The sequence below is a fragment of the Pipistrellus hanaki genome, assembly GCF_964339955.1.
Source record: "Pipistrellus hanaki genome assembly, chromosome: 3".
Taxonomy (NCBI): Eukaryota; Metazoa; Chordata; class Mammalia; order Chiroptera; family Vespertilionidae; genus Pipistrellus; species Pipistrellus hanaki.
Window position 1 is genome coordinate 108,059,090 of NC_140505.1, and position 20,008 is coordinate 108,079,097.

At 46.2% G+C, this 20,008-nt stretch overlaps 2 protein-coding genes across 2 annotated transcripts; both read right to left on the minus strand.

The window, feature by feature from the left end:
- Positions 1-852: 852 nt before the first annotated feature.
- On the minus strand, positions 853-2,108 carry LOC311618629 (large ribosomal subunit protein mL38-like; the record flags this gene model as incomplete). Its single annotated transcript, XM_084876204.1, is given in 3 exon segments — positions 853-1,372; positions 1,375-1,940; positions 1,942-2,108. Coding segments are annotated over 3 exon segments (1,098 nt in total). The 3' UTR covers positions 853-1,007.
- Positions 2,109-3,728: 1,620 nt separating this feature from the next.
- FGF23 (fibroblast growth factor 23) lies at positions 3,729-17,853 on the minus strand (the record flags this gene model as incomplete). Its single annotated transcript, XM_084880362.1, has 3 exons — positions 3,729-9,884; positions 12,076-12,179; positions 17,652-17,853. 3 exons carry the CDS (start codon positions 17,851-17,853, stop codon positions 9,429-9,431), a joined length of 762 nt encoding a protein of 253 aa, XP_084736488.1. The 3' UTR covers positions 3,729-9,428.
- Between the last annotated feature and the right edge of the window lie 2,155 nt (positions 17,854-20,008).

A 20,008-nucleotide genomic window follows, 5' to 3' on the forward strand; every position in this document is an offset into this window, starting at 1 on the left:
GGCCTCTGCCTGTGGACTTGGTTCAGTTCCAGTGAGCTATATACACCCATAACAATGTAATACTTAGTTGTTGAAGCTTTGGAACTCAATGTTTTATAGAGCGGATATCTCCTTTTCATTCCTATAGTATCTTAGCTATTTGTGCACCTTTATTCTTCCATATACATTTTATTTTATTTTATTTTATTTTAAATATATTTTATTGATTTTTTACAGAGAGGAAGGGAGAGAGATAGAGAGCTAGAGGTGTCGATGAGAGAGAAACATCGACCAGCTGCCTCTTGCACACCCCCTATCTGGGATGTGCCCACAATCAATGTACATTCCCTTGACCGGAAGGAATCGAACCTGGGACCTTTCAGCCTGCAGACCACTGAGCCAAATCGGTTTCGGCTACATTTTATTTTTTAAAGCTATTTTTAAAATATATTTTCATTGATTTCAGAGAGAGATAAAAACATCAATGATAAGAGAATCATTGAGTCCTAGCCGGTTTGGCTCAGTGGATAGAGCATCAGCCTGCAGACTGAAAGGTCCCAAGTTTGATTCCGGTCAAGGGTGCACAAGCCTGGGTTGTAGGCTCGATCCCCTGTAGGGTGTATGCTGGAGGCAGCCGATCAATGATTTTTCTCTCATCATTGATGTTTCTATCTTCCTCTCCCTCTCCCTCTCTGAAATGAATAAAAATAAAAATGTATAGTATTTATTTAAAAAGAGAATCATTGATTGGCTGACTTCTGCATGCCCCCCTACTGGGGATTAAGCCCACAACCAAATCCAGGACTCTTCCGTCCACAGGCTGATGCTCTATCCACTGAGCCAAACCAGCTAGGGCTTCCATATACATTTTTTTTTTTTTTTTTTTAACAGCAGAAATCACCTTTATTCATATCCACCCTGCCAGCAGAGGCGCCTCTGAGAGGGCCCAGAGCCCACAGCTTGGCCCCAGAGCCTGGCAGAGGGCCCCAGGCCCAGCCCGCTCTCTGAGGTAGTGGCAGTCTGGCCACTCAGTAGATGCCATAGGTGGGTTCATGACTGTCCCTGTAGCGGTCCAGGTAGCCAAGGGGCTGTTTGTGGGGGAAGCGCTTCTGCTTGGGGTGGTAAGGGGGTGGCCGCACAAACTCGAACACGGGCTCCCGCATATCCAGAAGCTGGTGGAGGGTGCGAGTGACTGAGTCGTCCCAGCAGCACTGGAAGAAGGCCAGGCCGGCCGGAGTCATGGCTTCCTGGTGCTTCTTGTAGAAATCAAAGGTGTGGAAGGTCCGCTGGGCGAGCTGGTAGCAGGGGCACGTATCCTCTGAAAAGTCGATTGGCTTCTCCTGCTTGAAGAGCAGGAAGGCAAAGCGGTGGAAGCCAGAGCCCCGGGCAGGGAAGGGGGCAGGTAGGGACACGCCTCCTGTCCCTCAGCCACCCTGCGGCCTCGGATATTGGTGACCAACCAGTGCAGGTACTCTGCATCTGGCTCCAGCAGGCGTCCATCCAAGTTGGTGAGCAGCATTGTCCACAGGGAGCCCTCGTCCGCCTCATAAGTCACCTCTGGGGCCTGGGCAGCCTCCGTGGGTGTGACCTCGTTGCCGTGGTACGCGGGCATCACGTCGTCCTCACCCACGGCGTAGGCCACGTGCAGGGGGACGCGGGGCACGAAGGTGGCGCCGTGGAACAGGTCTCGGTAGAGGCCATAGTACTCGGTCAGATGCTGCTTGTGGTAGGGCCCACAGGTCCTCTCCCACTCCTCCCGCATGGCCTCCAGCGGGATGCGCGCTGTGCGGTGGCGGGCGGCCCGCTCCTCCTCCACGTTGGCCTTCAGCTCCTGCAGAACCTGCTTCCGCTCCAGCAGCTGCTGGGCCTGACCGACCTTTGGTGGAAGCAGCCCGATGTCAATCTTATCTCTGGGGTCTGGCTCCGCCACGAAGTGCTCGGGGTAGGTCCGCCACCAGTGCCTCCTGCTCAGCCCGGCGCCGGTAGCGGGCGAAGCTGCGGTACTTCTCCAGCCGCTCCAGGTTGCTCACGTCGATGTCCTCGATGGCCATCGGCCCCATAGGCGGGGTCCTGCGGCTCAGCGCGGCCGAGGTGCTGAAGCACTGCCACTGCCACAAGGGCACCGCCATCTTCCCTCAGGTCGGCTCCGCCGCCGCCCTAGAAGCCTACCTCCATATACATTTTAGAATCAGTAGGTCAATTTCCAGAAAATTTGTAAATTTTGTTAGAATTGTACATTTGTTAATTTATAATTTGTTATATATATGTAATTGTCACCTGAAGATATGTTTTTATTGATTTTTAGAGAGAGAGGAATATCGATATAAGAGAGAAACATTGGTCAGTTGCTTCCCATACATGCTTGACCAAGGATCGAACCTACAAACTTCTGGTATGTGGGATGATGTTCCAACCAACCGAGCCACCTGGCCAGGGCAATAATAATTTTTTGAGCAAGGCATACAAATACCAGGTTATTTTAAGAACTATGGAAATAAACAAATGGGACTACATAAAAAACAAAACAAAAAAAACTTCTGCACAGCAAAAGAAAACATCAACAACAAGAATGCCCATTGCATGGGAATACCTATTTGCCAATGTTATCTCCAATAAGGGTTTAATCTCCAACATTTATATGGAACTCATGCAACTTAACAAAAGGAAGATAAATAATCCAATCAAAATATGGGCAAAGGACCAAAATAGACACTTTTTGAAAGAGGATATACAGAAGGCCAAGAGACATATGAAAACACGCTCATTAGTCATGTTCCTGCTCATGCTAGCATCTGTTAGCTTCCAGTCTTCTGCAAAGTCTTGTGCAGCAAATCCAAGGACTCTGACTAAATCTACATTAGCAACAAAAGAAACTCATTTAGTAGCTAAAAATAATATGTCCATAATTCTGATTTCTCATTTTGTTGTTTTGCATTGGCATTGTTGTTATTTAATAGCCAGAGTTTTGCTCTTGACATTCAAGTTTTGAAAATAACATGTATGTGGTTTAGTTTTTGCATCGGCATTGTTTGCAATTGTTTTTAATTTTAGAGCCCTATTATTGATGTTTAAATTTTATTTTAATTAGTAAAAAAGGGTGAGATGTAGAGAGCCGCCTGAGAAGGCACATGGACATTCTTTTAATTCTTATCAGCTGAGCCCGAGGGAACTGGCAGAATCCTCTTATCAGTTCTGATTTCTTAATCCATGTGCTTGGAATGAGGAACGAATAGGACCTGGACTCACCCAGGTCTCGATATGCTAAATCTTGTACCAAAAAATAAGGAGCTTACCCAGATTTTGATGATTAGGATCTGGGCACACCCGAAACTCCTTTTGACCTTAAACTCCCCTTTGGAAGCCAATTAAAAAAAAAGGGGGGGAATTAAAAAACCTGATGAACAATATTAACTGTTGAATATAATAGAATCAGAGATATGGAAGGGGAGTGGACTGATGATTCTCAGAGAAAAGAGGAGTGGGGGGTGCGGGAAGAGAATGAACATAAACTGCACCTATGGATGAGGACAAGGGAGGGTGGGGAAAGGGCAGAGGGTGAGGTAGGAACCTGGTGGAGGGGAAAAAAATGAGGAACTTTTGTAATATAATAATATGAACAATAAAGGTTTATTAAAAAAAAAACATGCTCAAAGTCGCTAATCATACAAGAGATGCAAATAAAAATGACAATGAGGTATTATCTCATACCTGTCAGAATGGCTATCATCAACAAATCAACAAACAGTACTAGTGAGGATGTGGAGAAAAAAGAACCCTCTTGCACTGCTGATTGGAATGCAGACTGGTGCAACCACTATGGAAGACAGTACGGAGTTTCTTCAAAAATTAAAAATGGAACTGCCATTTGACCCAGTAATCCCACTTCTAGGAATATATCCCAAGAAATCAGAAACACCAATAGAAGGGATACATGTACCCCTATGTTCACAGCAGCACAATTTACAATAACTAAGATTTGGAAACAGCCTAAGTGCTCATCAGCAAATGAATGGATTAAAAAACTGGTACATCTACACAATGGAATATTATGCTGCTATAAAACAGAAGGAACATTTACCATTTGTAACAGCATGGATGCACCTGGAGAGCATTATGCTAAGCGAAATAAACTAGTAGAGGAAGATAAATATCACATGATCTCACTCATTTGTGGAATATAATGAACTGATGAGCAAAAATTGAGCCAGAGAAAAACATTTTAGAATATAATAAAAGTAATCCTGTTTTGGATTTTTCACATTTCATACAACTTTTGTGATATTATACTATACTAGAGGCCTGGTGCACGAAATTCATGCATAGGGTGGGGGAGTGGGGAGGGTCACCTCAGCCCAGCCTGCACCCTCTCCAATCTGACATCCCTCTCACAATCCTGGACCACTGTCTTTTAACGTTTCCCTGCCTGCCTGCCTGATTGCCCCCAATTACCCCCCCACCCCTACCAGCCTGGTTGCCCCCAACTGCCCCTCCTGCTGACCTGGTCTCACCATGCAGCCTGCTGCTTGGTTGTTTGGTTGACCCTCACTAAGCCCCTGCCGGCCTAGTTGCCCCACCTGTTTGGTTGTCCATTCAGTTGTGAAGGTTGCTTAGGCTTTTATATAGATAGATTAGTAAAGTTTTGGTAATATACTTAAAATCTTTTTTTCTTGAAATATTGTTTATTGCATGTAACATATTTAAAATAATTATTCTTGAAATATTAAAAAAATTAATATCAGCTGAAACCAGTTTGGCTCAGTGAATAGAGTGTCGGCCTGCAGACTGAAAGGTTCCAGGTTCTATTCCAGTCAAGGGCATGTACCTTGGTTGCGGGCACATCCCCAGTAGGGGGTGTGCAAGAGGCAGATGATTTTCTCTCATCGATGTTTCTAATTCTCTATCCCTCTCTCTTCCTCTCTGTGAAAAATCAATAAAATATATTTTTTTAAAAAGTTAATGTCAAAAGGAAAAAAAAGAACTAGACGAACTATTACGAGAACTGTGAATATATAGCAACAAATAAAATATAGACAAAGTCCCCATTCTTGTGGAACCTATATTCAATCATGTCAACGTGGTCTGTGCTATTGAGAAAAATGAAGGAGGATAAGGGGATCAAGACTAAAGAGAGGAATACTACTTTATTTAGGGAAGTCCAGTTTCTCTTGGATAACCATCTAGGAATGCAATTGCTGGGTAGGTATGGGTGTATGCTTATTATTTCTGTTGTTTTTTCAAATAAGTTTTCAGTATCTTGCACTCTCTCTTCTCTTTCTGACACCCCCATAATGCGAATATTGGTACATTTGAAGTCTCAGGAGCTCCTTATACTCTTCATATTTTTGGATTCTTTTTTTCTTTTTGCTCTTATGATTGGGTGTTTTTTACTTCCTTACATTCCAAATCACTGATTTGATTCTCAGCAACCTCTTGTCTAGTGTTGAATACATGTAAATTATTCATTTCTAAAAATATATATTTTATTGATGTCAGAGGGGAAGGGAAAAAGGATAGAGAGAGAAGCATCAATGATTAAAAAGAATCATTAATCAGCTGTCTCTTGCACACCCCCTACTGGAGATCGAGCCCACAACCTGGGTGTGTGCCTTTGACTGGAATCAAAACTGGGACCCTTCAGTCCGCAGGCCAATGCTCTATCCACAGTATCAAACCAGCTAGGGCATGTAAATTACTCTGTATTTCAGTTAGTATATGCTTAATTTCTGAGTGGTCCTTTTTCATGTCTTTGATGTTCTCACTAAGTCACTTGAAGCTCTCAATAAGATTCTTGAGCATCTTTTTAATCATTGTTTTGAACTCTGTATCTAGTAGTTTATTTAATTTTATTTACTACTTTTTCTGGAGATTTTCTCTGTTCATTTGTGACATGTTTCTTTGTCTATGCATTTTGGCTACTTCCCTGTGTTTATTTCTATGTATTAGTTAGAGCTGCTTCGTCTCCTGGAATTGGTAGTGTGGTCTTGTGTAGTAGGTGTCCTGTAGGGCCCAGTGGCTCAGCCTCCACAGTCACCTGAGCCTGATGCACTCCTGGGTGGGCTGTGTGCAGTCTTACTGTAGTTGAGCCTTGATTACTGTTAGCATTACTAGAAAGAATTAACCTCCAGACCAATTGTCTTTGAGGACCAGCTGCAACTACAATGGAAGAACTGCTATGCAAGAGACACCCCTATGGAGCAGGACTTGCTTCAGTGGGACTTTGGTGCTCACTGACTCTGCCCCTTGAGTGTGTTGCGGTGGATGTGTAGGGTTGTAATCTGGCATGGTCTGAGGCTGTCCAACCGGTGCACTGGCTTTGGGTCTCCTGGGAGGTGCAAAGTTAAGCACTGATTGGGGCCACCTGGCAGGAGCTACAGAGTGATTTGCAGATGACTGCTATTTGTATTGGGCTTCGAAGTGCCCAGGCGAGGCCAAACTGTGAAGCAAGGCAGGTTGGTGCTAGTGTCGGGTTTTGGGCCTCATTGATAGGTTTGGAGCATGCTGACTCCAGCTGCAACTTGTTTGAGAGATTTTAAGAGAGCCTGAGGCCTGAGCCAGTACAGGCCATTTATATGGAAAAACTGCTACAGACAGCTTGGGTGGATCTGTAAATTAGGTGAGGTGAAATCTTAGGGAATCTCTAGGGTAGAGTGAACAGCCTCAGATATGGCATCTGCAAGTCAGTTCTATGATTGGGGAGGTCTCAGCATAGGAACAATGAACACTCTGAGCACCTCTATCTGGGAGAAAGCTTTCCCCAAATTCTTGCCCCAATGCCAGACAATCCAGTTCCTCCCCAAATGTCTCTGGATGTCCCCAAACTGCTGCCTCAGTGCTGGAGCTCAGAGGGAATGAGTCTGAGTAAGTGCAGGCACTGGCCCTTTAAGAGGAACTGCTGGGACTCTGGCAGCCTCTTTGTGACTCAGTCACAATCCCAGCTGGTCTTATAGCCTGAAGTTAAGGGGACTTCTCTTCCCAGCTCTGGGAGCCTAGGCTGAGGGGTCTGGTGTGAGGCTGTGACCCATTGCTCCTCATTGAAGGCCTCCACAGCCAAGATATCCTTTCCAATTAGAAACACCACATGTGGGTTTCAGACCAGCGCGGTCCGCACCTCCAACCCTCCCACCAGCCTCAATGTGCTTTCTTCTTTAATTCTCTAGGTGTAGGACTTTCATTCAGTAAGATTTCAGGAAGTTCTGAATGATGGTTTTTCTGTATTTTAGTTATAATTTTGATGTGGTTTTGGGAGGTGGTGAGTACCGTGTTTATCTACACTGTCATCTTGGTTCCTTCTATATATTTTTAATAGACTTTATTTTTTAGTAGTAAGAGTTCCCATATTCCCTATACTCAATATAATATACAGATGATGTATTATAGAAGTGTGCATTTGAAATTCACATAAATGTATCAACCAATGTAACCCCAATAAATTCAATAATTTAAAAAACAATTCTGGTATTCTTTTACAACTTTGTCTTCTCTGGACCCCCCTCAAGGTTCCCCTCCCATATTTATTACCATATTGTGACATGCTTTTATGTATAACACAGGGAGGAAAAGCTACTAGAAGCTGAGATGAATTTTATTTTTTTAAACAGAAGAAAGGAAAATGGTGATGTTACATATTTATAAGTATCTATAAATATAGAGTGATAGGCAAAGTCTTCCAAATAAATAAATAAATATTGCCACATGCTTCAAGACAGGAAATTGTGGGGGCTACCTTGGCACTGCCAAAGAGAAAACCCCCTAATAGATGGCATTGAGTTTGTGAGATTATAACCAGTTTTCCACTAAAGTCCTTTGGGAATTTTCCATCAGTATTGGGGAGCTTCCAATAGTTTTTATATAGTATAATATCTCTAACAGAAAATGAAAACTATATAAAGAGAATATCTGCCATGCACTGCTACATAGTATAGTTTTGGTGCTTCATAAAAGGAATTAGTTCTTCAAGTTCAGCTTAAAACCATTAGGCAAAAACAGTTGTCCAATGTTTATCTCATAAGTAAAAAGAACAGGTGATTTTAATGTTGGGTACATGATAGCAATGGGGGAAAAGAGAGACTGGGAAGAAGCTGTTGTTTAAGTCTGCCTGTTAATATTTTGCTCTTTGGGGGAGCCTGGAGGTAGGAAAATGGGGCCCCACTGTAGGAAGACCCTACATTGAAGGGTAAGGCTAGAGTGAGGACTGAGCAGCTGCCCCACTGCCTGGCGCTCCTCAGCTGTGAGGTTTGGTTTTCCTCACAGTAGTATTGGGGCTCCTTGGCCTGAAAGCTGTCTTAATTTAATGACCCTCATTTCCCAAGTGGATTAAGACCAGACTTGTCAGCCTGGGAGTGTTTTAACCAGCCTCCAGCCACTGCTATTGGGTGGTCGAGATGCTATGGAGAACTGGCAGTGTGGTCTTTGTCTAACTCCTTCACTGAGGTGCCCTGGCTATTGGACTTTGCTTCCCCCAAGTCCTTGATGCCACTTCACTCAGAGGGCAGAATTTACCAGAATACAGAGTACCTAGCCCAGCGCAGCCCCATTGTCTCATTTTTACAATCCACCCAAAATGAATTGCCTTTCGACCTGGAAGTAGAGGCTTGATGAAAAGCCTCTTAGGAGAATTTGGATTTATTTCCATTTTGAAAAACAAATCCTAGCAGGCTAGATTTTCTGGAACCGGTACTAAGACTCTTCCTCAGGCCCAGTTCACTAGAGCCCGAGGCCCGGCCAGAGGCCAGGCTGTGCCATGGCCACCCTGAGCGGGAGCAGGTGCTTCTCCGCCCTCTGGCTCTGGCTGCTGAGAGAGCACGGCCAGGGGCGCCCGGCCCTGGGCCGCTGGAGTTTTCTAGCTTGATTTCTGCCTCGGTTCTTAGAGCATTCTGGTTAGGTTCTGGCCGGCTCCCACCCATCTTTTTGACAGCTGTTCTCCAGAGATGCTCAAGGAAGAACAAAGGCTTGAGATTAGGATTCCCACCCATTTGCCCAGTTTGGCTGTTAGTGGCCTGGGTCAAGGTTACGAAATTCAAATTCCAACAGGGCCACGGTAGCAAATGCCAGGGGCAGAGAAGACTGCTGGCATGAACTCTTCCCTTCACCTACAGAGCCGTGAGCTCACTAAACCGTAGCTTTGGCTTTAGTGCTAAGCTGATTAAGAAGAGAGGCATCTGGAAGGGGAAAATCCTTTCTCTCCGCAGTGAAGCAGACATTTCGAATTTTCCTATGGGGCTGGATTCAGAAAGGTGGTTTAGGTGGGGCGAGGAAGGCAGTGAAACCCCTTTTCCCAGGCCTCGGAGGCAGGCTCCCGGGGCTTTCCTAGGTTAGGAGATGGAGAGAAGCGGCAGGTGGCACACATCATCCCCCCCCACCTCCCCTCCCTCGGCGCGGACAGAGAGCTGTCCCTTTAAGACGGCGGCTGCTTTCGGAAGGGCACGGACGTGAAGCCTCCTGGGCGGGTCCTAGGCGGCCCTGGGGGCGGGGCGGCACCGCTCCGCGCCCAGCCCCCGCGCGTGCGCGCCCAGCCGGTTGCCCCGCAGCACGCCGAGCGGGTCGCTCAGGTCCCCGGGCGCCAGGCCGTTGTCCTCGGCGCTGCGCAGCTCCTGGGAGCAGGAGGCGGGCGCGGGCGTGAGGCGCGGCCGGGGCTTCAGCACGACCAGCGGGTCGGCCGCCGAGTTGTCGTCCTCCGCGCTGCGCGTATGGCGGCGGCGCGGCGCGGGCGTGTGGAAGCGGAAGAGCGGGATCTCGTTCCCCCGCGACAGGAACTGCGAGTAGGGCGGCGGGTTGGTGCCCGGCAGGAAGGCCCGCTTGGCCCGGCCCAGGCTGACCAGGAAGCGGTGCTGCGGCGAGTGGTACACGTCGTAGCCGTTCTCCAGCCTCTGCTGGCTGAACCTGCAGCTCTCTGGGCTGAAGTGATGCTGCAAGGCGGAGGCGACCGTGAGGGTGGCCCAGCCTTGGCCCCGGCCCCAGATCCAGCCCCTGCCCCAGCCCCAGATCCAGCCCCTGCCTTTGCCCCTGCCCCAGCCCTAGCCCCAGATCCAGCCTCTGCCTCTGCCTCTGCCTCTTCCCCAGCCCTAGCCCCAGATCCAGCCCCTACCTCTGCCCCAACCCCTGCCCCTGCCTCTGCCCCAACCCCTGCCCTTGCCTCTGCCCCAACCCCTGCCCTTGCCTCTGCCCCAACCCCTGCCCCTGCCCCTGCCTCTGCCTCTGCCCCTGCCCCTGCCCCTGCCCCTGCCCCTGCCTCTGCCTCAACCCCTGCCCCTGCCTCTACCCCAAGCCCTGCCCCTGCCCCTGCCCCTGCCTCTACCCCAACCCAGATCCAGCCCTAGCCCCGCGCTTCCGCGGGCCCTCCTGGGGTCCGGAGGCACCGGGTGCTGGGAGGAGCCCTATTCCTCCCCACTACTCTGATGGGAGGTGCGTTTCACCCGGCTGGGGAAACGTGGTTTTCCCTGGTGCTTTAGGCACCCACGGAGCTTCCACCCCCCGGGGAGTGATAGCCATAGGGCTCACAGCCCCTGCCTTGGAGGTGGGCGCGGGCGGCCAGAGCCGCAGCGCGCCTGTGCCTGGTTCTGGAGGGAGGGCTAACTTAAATGTAGCCTTGTCCTTCCAGCTCTCCGCCTTTTTGAACCCTCTCTTGGCTGGTGGAATGGAGTTTGGAGGAGAAAGTGGGTGGGATGGAGTTTGAAGGAGAAAGGGGGTGGGATGGAGTTGAAGGGCCAAACATAAGTGAGGGTACTCATATCAGAGAAAATGTGATTTGGGAGTTAGGACATGAACTTTAGCAACAGACTGAGCCCTCAGTCCGCCACCAGCTACCGTGTTTCCCCGAAAATAAGACATCCTCTAAAAATAAGACCTAGTGCATGGAAAGATAAGACATCCCCTGAAAAAAAGACCTAGCGCAACTTTGGGAGAAAAAAATATAAGACAATGTCTTATTTTCGGGGAAACAGGGTAGTACAGGGTTTTATTAAGTACCTGCTAGGACCTCTGCATATTATTTAGTTTAATCCTCAAACTCCATGAAGTAATATTTTACAGATGAGAACTGTATATATGTAGTCAACAGCTATTTGTGGTCAACAGCTGTTTATTACTTATTTATTCATTTAATTTTCTATATTTCTTCAACAGATATTTCTCTGCTCTGGGTCAGATACCATTATAGATATTGGGACACAGCAGTAAGCAAAACAAAGTCATTGCTCTCAAGAAATTTCTGGTGGGTCTTTCTGATGGATAAGAGGCTCCTGAGATAAGCACTCCCATTATTGTACCACCTCAAAACCCTCTGGACTGAGCCTGCTGCCTGTAGTTTGGGAAATCCTTTGCTTATCAGGCTGAAGGACCAGCCAGCACAATAGGGGCAGAGAAAATTAGAGATCTTTAGAGGGAGCCGGAAAAGGCACATGGTCCATCCTACTTTCCTTTTTCCATTCAAGAAAACTGAAGTTTAGAGGATTGGGGGGGTGGGGGGGGCTTGACCAAGGTCAAGGAGGTCTAGTAACAGAAGCAAGAAGACACTAATGGCTTCTCACCCTTCCTAATGCACTTTATGCCATGAATTTTTATGGCTGAAGGACCCCTGGCTACACACAAAGTACTGTGTTAGACACACAGGTGAAAACTAACAGGCTAGACTACAGACTAAGAGTTTGGGCCTCAGAGCCAGACAGCCTGGCTTCAAACCCCAGGGTTTTTTGTTTTTTTTGTTTTTGTTTTAATATATTTTATTGATTTTTTACAAAGAGGAAGGGAGAGGGATAGAGAATTAGAAACATCGATGATAAAGAAACATCGATCAGCTGCCTCTTGCACACTCACCACTGGGGATGTGCCTGCAACCAAGGTACATGCCCTTGACTGGAATTGAACAAGGGACCCTTGAGTCCCCAGGCCGACGCTATATCCACTGAGCCAAACCAGTTAGGGCCAAACCCCAAGTTTATAAACCTGAGCTACTTAGACTACTTACACTGAAAAAAAAAATACTCAGTGAAAACAAGTCATCAAGCTATCCTGCTAATGGTGTCTTCAAGCTATAAATACCTATGTTCTATAAAAAAAAAAATTATTTGCAAATGGTAATCAGCACAAAAAGAAACTCACAGATCCAAAAATGTTGCCTCTGAAGTCCATGCAGAGGTATCTCCTACTCATCACACCTGTTATCACCACAAAGCCAGCCTCCTCCGACCTGATCATCAGGGCACCTGTGGAGGAAAGCATTCAGGTCAAGCCTCGCTGTACATACACCTAGTTCCCACCTTCGAGCACTTCTGGAAAACCTACCTTCATGAATCTCCCCTTGATTAATTTTAATGGTCAGGATGATTTCACAAACCCTCCCCTTGTATTTACTTGTTCAGCCTCATTTCTTCTGACTCTTACACACCCCACTCTTTTCCCCTCTCCCCCAATTACCTTGCTCCACACCCCCTTGCTGCATGGAGCATTCTGCACTCCCAGCATTCTTTCACCTACACGTGTTTTTCTCCCTGCCTGCACTGTCTATATATTCTTGCCTGGCTAATACCGCTTCATGTGTGTGGTGGCAGTCACATTCCCCCAAAACTTCTGCCTTTGTGATTTTGAAATCTATACCAAGATGTCTTTCAAGGATCCAGCTTGCACGTAGAGAACCTGAGGAGCTGTGGAAATGTCACTGGTACTTCAGTCAACACCCATCATAGGTCAAGAACTGTATTAGAATTGATCTTCTCCCTTCTCTGCTTATTGAAATCACTCATCCTTCAAGGCCAGGCTAATCTCCCTCATCATTAATTGTTCTTTCTTCTCAGCTCTCAGCATAATGCCTACACCTCTATTGCAGCACGCATTTCATTCCTCTTGCTTTAAGTTTACATACCTAGTGTGGCCCCTAGAGGGAGCTATTTAGAACCGGATGGTTTATGTTTCCATGTTGAATAGGGATAGATAGAATTTTTTTCTTGGGTCTTTATTGCTGTTCTTTGTCTTTTTCTCACTTGGTGATGTCCCCTAAGGTGCTGTCCACCGAAGAGTCTTTCAATACCCCTCTCAAAAACTAGTCTCCGCAAGGGCCCGAAATCCATTCACACTACCTACACCTTAAATAATTGACAACAGTTTTAAGTGTACCCCCCTTACCCACTCCCATGGAAACTTGCAATTTTAACAAGTACCAATAAAGAGAGTCTAAAACTTTCTGTTTTGTGGTAAGGGTACAATTCAGCAAGACTTATGCCCCACACGCTGTTTAATTACCTGACATTTTCTATTGAAAATCGTTTCCTTAAGTCTTTAAGGCCACTTCCATTGCCTCCCACAGAATTTCCCCCTGCATCTCATTTGGCCTCAGCCCCGGGGGAGAGCTCAGGTAGTGGTTCAAATCCCTCTTTTAGAAATGGCGTGTTCCCAATAAGTGGTAGCACTCCATGGGTTGACTTACAGCCCGTCTCCTCCCCATATAGCATCGATACAAGACCTCCAAGGAGAGCAGCAGTCAATTCTTAGACATGAGCTGAGAACAGACCCCTGACTGGACTGGAGTCAGAATGACGTGGGACAGAGGAAATGATGTGGGAGCAAGTCTAGAAGGAAGAGAGAGGAGGAGGCCAAAGAGGAAAGTTAATTTGATTCCAAGTTTGGCTGAGGGTTAGCTTTGAGGGAAGCTTCTGGAAGTGGGGTGGGGTTTGGGAGGTGCGGAGGGTATTTGCATTGCTCCATAATTGGGTCTGCCTGCCATGTGTCTTGAACAGGTGGCTAATTTTGTGGTAAGCCCTGGGAGAACCTTAAGAAATTTGAAATGAATAGTTCTGTCCTGATGAATTTTCTTTACTCTGAGTAACTTTTTGAGTGATTGTGCACTAAGAACTTGATATATTTTAAATTCTCAAAACAATGGCCGTATTGCTGATATTGTTAATATTGGCAGTAGCAGCATCCCAACTTAAGTGTTGTGGAAACTGAGGCAGGATTCAAACTAAGGTCAGTGGATGTAACATCCTCTTCCTATCACTTTGTGGCTTGTCTCCAACAGAAATCATCAGGAGACATAGTCTAGGCCCCACACGTTGCTGGTGGCAAGGAGCCCAGCTTGCCGCCCCTGCAAGTGGTCAGGACAGGAACACTGAACCAGGAACTGGATTCCAGTCCCAGTTATACTTCTTACTGACTTTGTAGCCCTGGGCAGGTTATTGCTCTTGCCTCGGTTTCCTCAACTGTGAAAAGGAAATAACAACAGTTGTCCTGCCCACTTTATAGGGTTACAATTAGAATCAAATGGGATGATGGCTGTAAAAACGACTCGAAAGTGTTGGGCAAATAAAAGGCATTAAGCAGTATTGCTGACCTGCCGTTGTGACATCCTGTGCTCAGGGTCACTGTGTGCAGGGTGCATGGACACCTGCTCCTGGTCTCCTGGGTCAGCCCCACTAGACATCAGCCCACAGAGGAACAGGGGGCAGCTGGCTATGGAGGATGCTCAGACTTGAATAAAACCAACATAAGCCAATGGCAAAACCAGAAAATATAAGAGAAAGAATTTGTTCCCTTTCAGAAGGCATGTTTTCACAGTCTGCACAGATGTGAGGGCAGAATTCAGCAGAAGACTAAATTACTGGTTGCTTGAGTCACAACCTGTTGGAGCCAGGCAGAGTGAATGGCCATTTCTTTTAGTCACAATGGGTGGTGTGTGTGGCCCTAGAAGAAGCACAGGTTTGGGCTCATGGTATCCTCCAGGTCATCTACTACCTAGGTGACCTTGAGTGGGTTATTTAATTTCCTTAACCTTTGTTTTTCTCATAAGTAGTAGAATCACTTACCTTAGGATGCAATGTGATAATATTTTTATTCATTGTAGAAGCACTTTCTAAATGCTGGTAATTGTTATATCACTCTTTGCTTCACCCTCTGCTGTTAAAGTGGAAAGTTATCTGCTCTGTTCTAGTCTCATAGCCAGTAAGTGACAAGTAAGATGATCTGTGTAAAGAACCTCCAGCTCCCCAGAAGAAAGATAAGATTTTGAAGGATTAAGGAGCCTGAGGATAATTCACCTTCAAATAAAGAAAACGCCAGTGGAGAAGATGGAGGAAATAAAAATACCTGGATGTAGGAAAGGACATTAACCAGGGTAATAAGCATCTTTTCTCTGTAGTTTCCACAAAGTGGGGGATAATGGGGAGTGGGAGGGGAGCCTTGCTCATAGCAGGACAGGAGACACAGACATTGGAGAGGCTGCCTGCCATCAGTGCTGAGTCCGAAGGGAGGTTACAGAATCTTGTAGGTAGATAAGTTCACAGTGACAACAACCAAAGATGGGGTGGGCACTCAGCTATTGATCGAGAATTTAATAAAGCACAGCAATCCAATGAAACAGATTTTACTGGGAGTCTATAAACCCACCCACTCCTTCCCATCAGTGTAAACGTGTTGCTTTACACACGTTTTGAGGAGGTAATTATAATTAGCTGTCCTACCTATCTACATACGCCAGTGTCTCCTCTATTCTTTTTGGTAACATTTATCTTAATGTATACATTTTTTTGCACATGATACCTGATTTGAATAGTACAGTAGATTATTCAAACTAGGAAAAGTGTCTCCCACCCACCACCTTGCCCTGAGTTCCCCTCCCCAGGAGCACCCTGCTTAGCTAGCATCTATACTTGACAAAACAAAATCATTTTTCTGAAAAATAAAAAAAATCTGAAATCAGTTTAGTTTATTTTACTTCTCAGTCATTTTAATTCATCCCAACTAATACTCAGTGCTTTCTCTGGGCCCAACATCAGTGGATATTTGAGGGAAGGTTCCACATTTTGGCTTGCCTGCTCAGTAGGCTGAGCCCCATACACTGAAGCTCTCAGCTACCACAGCCGGCTCACACCAGTCTACTTTGTCCTGTTCAGGAGGACATGTCTTTGGGGGACATGTCTTTGATTTTAGACAAGTTTTATAAGCATTCTCTAATTGTATGAAGCCCTTTCCCTCTATGGAAATCAGAATAATGTACCAGAAGCCACTCGGGCACGTTAAACTTTGTAGTGGAAGTAAGGGTGAGCCTCCATGGGAGCTGCAAAAACTGTATTTCCGAGAAGTCTGATAATAAGCTGGGAGACAAGGGGAAGTGCTTGAAGGGCCGTGTCTTCCTTGCCAGTCACAGAGCTTTGCATGATGTCAGACACGTCGTAGGCTCCGCTAAACACCCATTGGATAAAATGAGCAGCACTTTGGATGTATCAAGTATATCCAGATTTATTTCAGATTTTTGCCATTAGTCTCAAACTTGGCTTCCAATAAGTTGATTCCTGAATCCTACCTTATCTCGTTGAGTTCTGAAACCTTTTTGGCATTTGGAGAGACTTTTCCTCCCTTCTCTACTTGAAGAGAATTGAACTGTTGGTTTTGCATGTGCGTGTACCTTGCTACCAGGTTTAAGAACCTTTGATTCTAGGCAGAATTACTGTCTTGCACACAGCAAGGCCATAGGAAAATAACTAAATAATTTAGTACAATATATGGCAAATCGTTAGTTTTCTGTAATTAAACAGACTATGATTACTCTTTCATTCCTTTAATTTGTTCTATATTTAATCAGTATGAATTTTTCTATATTCTTAGAGTAATTTTTACATATTCTATTTAGATAGAAGACCTTGTCTTTTTCAATATCCATTTGTCCTCCTGCCTCATTTTTATTAAAAAAATATATATATTTTATTGACTTTTTATAGAGAGGAAGAGAGAGGGATAGAGAGTTAGAAACATCAATGAGAGAGGAACATCATTGATCAGCTGCCTCCTGCACACCCCCTACTGGGGATGCGCCAACAACCAAGGCACATGCCCTTGACCAGCATTGAACCCGGGACTTCTCAGGCCACAGGCCGATGCTCTATCCACTGAGTCAAACCGGTTTCAGCTCATTATTTCTTATATATCTAGATACGTACCCAAGGGCCCTCACATGAATCATAGATAATTGATTGACTATTGTAGACTGTGATCCAACATTCCACAAATGTAATCTTTAAAACATTCTAGTTGTCTCATGTTGCCAAAGAGCTCCCAGCTAGCTCATTTGCTACTGATTTGTACTGAACTGGGTAGCTCTGAAGCGCCCAGTGACATGTTGATGGATGCATGCTTGGATAGATAGCTGAGTCAAGAATTGTTTGTGCACATGGTCAGGCTCATCAAGACAACATACCTGGATAGTCTGTCTTTTATACATTTTTTTCCTGAAAAAATTTAAAAGGCCAGAATACAAGAAGCTCAAAGTTGGAAAGAGCCCCTGAGTTCAGCTATTTCAAATCCGGAGTTGGACACAGGCATCTCCTTCACAACCTCCATTGCTAACCCAGCCCAAAGATCATAAGCTAAAAGTTGGTGACTATATACCTACTTGGCTTTGCCATCTGAGCCTCTTTGCCTTTCTTTATGTACACCTTTGACTCTTTGGACAGGACAAAGGGAAAGTGCTATTGTGGGAAGAAGGATTTTAATTGAGATAGAAGTTATTCATGTCCGGAGAAACCAGTAAGCATTAACCAGGATGATGGCAGAATCTTCTCCCAAGGTTTAAACACACACACAGAGGCTGGATTAGCCCTCTGGTCTAGCCCAGGGTCTCTCCATGTCCCTGTCAGCAGATGGGTAAAGGAGCTCCCCTCCCTCCCAGCCTGAATGAAGCTGCTACTTACTGTAGATGGTCTGATGCGGTGTGCCGTCCACATGGCCATCCTTGTGGATCTGTAGGTGGTAGCTGTTCCTGGCTGAGGCCGTGTACAGGTGGGTCAGGCCACCCCAGCTGGAGCCCAGCAGTGGGGAGGAATTGGGATAGGCTCTGACCATGCAGTGCAGGGCCAGGACACAGACCAGCAACCCAAGGCGGGCCCCTGGCATCGCTGCTCTCTGACAGGCTGGTGCGGAGTTTGAAACCTGACACTGCCTCCCTGACTAGGGGCAGCCTCTCTGGTCTTTTTCTCCTCTTCCCCCTGGTGGGTATCTGTCGTGAAGATCCCAGGCTGGATTCCCTCCTTTCCCCCTTGGGCTTTTAAAGGGTAGCAGTGTGACATCAACCAGGAAAACCTCCACTGTCCACATCCTCTGTGTTGTAATCAGCTAATTTGAAGAGAGTGCAGAGAACTCTGAGGCTCACAGAAGGCACGTCAGTGCCACACACACACACACACACACACACACACACACACTAATTTCAAGCCAACGCTCCAAGAAGTGAATGATGTGTGGGCAAAAGTTATCTATGACTCTGATGACCTGTCCCACTTCCACCAGGAAATGTGAAGGCAGCCAGCGGTTCCGAAAAAATCCAGCTTCAGTCATGCGGTCAATAGACTCCTGTGCAATTAATCTCCCAAGGAGTCTACTCATTTTGGTTTTCTTGGTCCTTTCCATCCCAATCAGCAACAATGTGCCCAGTGCTTTCTCTGTGTACAGCACAGGTGGGTGTTTTGAAGAACATAGAAATAATACAGAATACCACCAGGCAACTGGGATTCTCTGAGAACCCCTGCCCCACCCCATGAAGATACAGGAGCAGAGAGCAGAGGAACCAAAACCAAGACTGCCATTTGGGGGGAAAGTTCCAGACAGGCAGAAGGAAAGCAAGGCCCTGAGTCTTTGCTGCTCTACACAATGCTGCGGTTTGATGTCTCAGTTTCCCTGGTTGGGCTGACTAGGGCAGAGTGGGGAATGTCCAGCCTGTGGGCCGTATCAGGCCCAAGAAATCATTTGCTCTGGCCCTGAGAAGGCAACTGCAGGGAGGACTCAAAATTCAGTAAATCTAAGAGCCTTTTTCATAGCAACATCATGTATATTACCCTGGTCTAGGGCAACTGAACTGGTATTATGGTCTCCCCAATAGTATGGAGACTCATTGAGAGACCTCAAAAGACTGCAAGACTGCTGGCTGAGCACAGGGGTCAGAGCCCAGGAAGGCTCCAGGAGTGAGTGGGAGTCCCCACAGCTAGTGTCTATTGGGTGCCTGGCTCCTAGGATGGGACCTGCCTCTCAGATGCTCTGCACAGGTGTGCCCTCTGGGAAGCTACATGTGATGGAGGACAGTCCTAGCACATGCAGCTCAACAGGGAGCAGGCTGCTGGAATGCATCCCAAAAAACACACACAGGAGGCTGCGACTTTTCCAGGTCCCATTTGTTGAGTGCATACCATGTTCAGGCATCAGGCTGGACACCACGGTTGATTAAAGAGAGAACAAACTGTGATCCCTGCCTCAAGGAGCTCACAGGCTAGTAGAGAAAGGTAAGTAGCTACTACACAAAGCATGATGGGATGCACAATCACATAGGTGCCGGTGAAAGGGGAGGGGCATATGTTAGCCTACATTTGCTCAAGGCTTTATAGTTTACGAAGCATTTTCATGTGTACCGGCTCATTTGAATCTCATTGCAGCACTGTGAGATAGGCACTCCAGGCATTATCAGCATTTCAATATTACACATGAAGAAAAGGTCTTGGGATTCATATGTATAAATAAATGAGATAGGACAGTGTCTTCTGCTTTCCTAGCTTGCTTCTTCAATAATAATCATGGCGGCAACTAGTATTTATTGAGAGCTTACCAAGTTACTTGTAGTAACTCAGTGAATTTTCATAATAAATCTCTGAAGAGATGCGGTGATTTCCTTTATCCTGATAGGACACTGATGCACACAGTTTATACAGTTCATACAGGGAAGAGGTCAGATTGATGTCTGGGCAGTCTGACTTCAGCCCTCCTAAGCGCTTTGCTAGATGTACAAACCCCACGAGTGCTAGGCATCTGGTAAGGAAGTGCAGGTAGCAATGAGGCATAACTGGTTCTGAATATTCAGTGTTTCTCTAATAAAACCAGGCCTTTACCCAGGATGTGTCTCTAAGAGGCAGCGTGCTGTCTTCCCAGGTTAGATAGAAGATTTAGGACATTCAATGGTTATGTATAGCACAGTCTTCTTCAGTGATGTTCACAGAATGGTTCACAAGTATAGCACCTCAACTCAGTTAACAGAAGAAACAGCCAGCCTTCAGAATTGAATCAT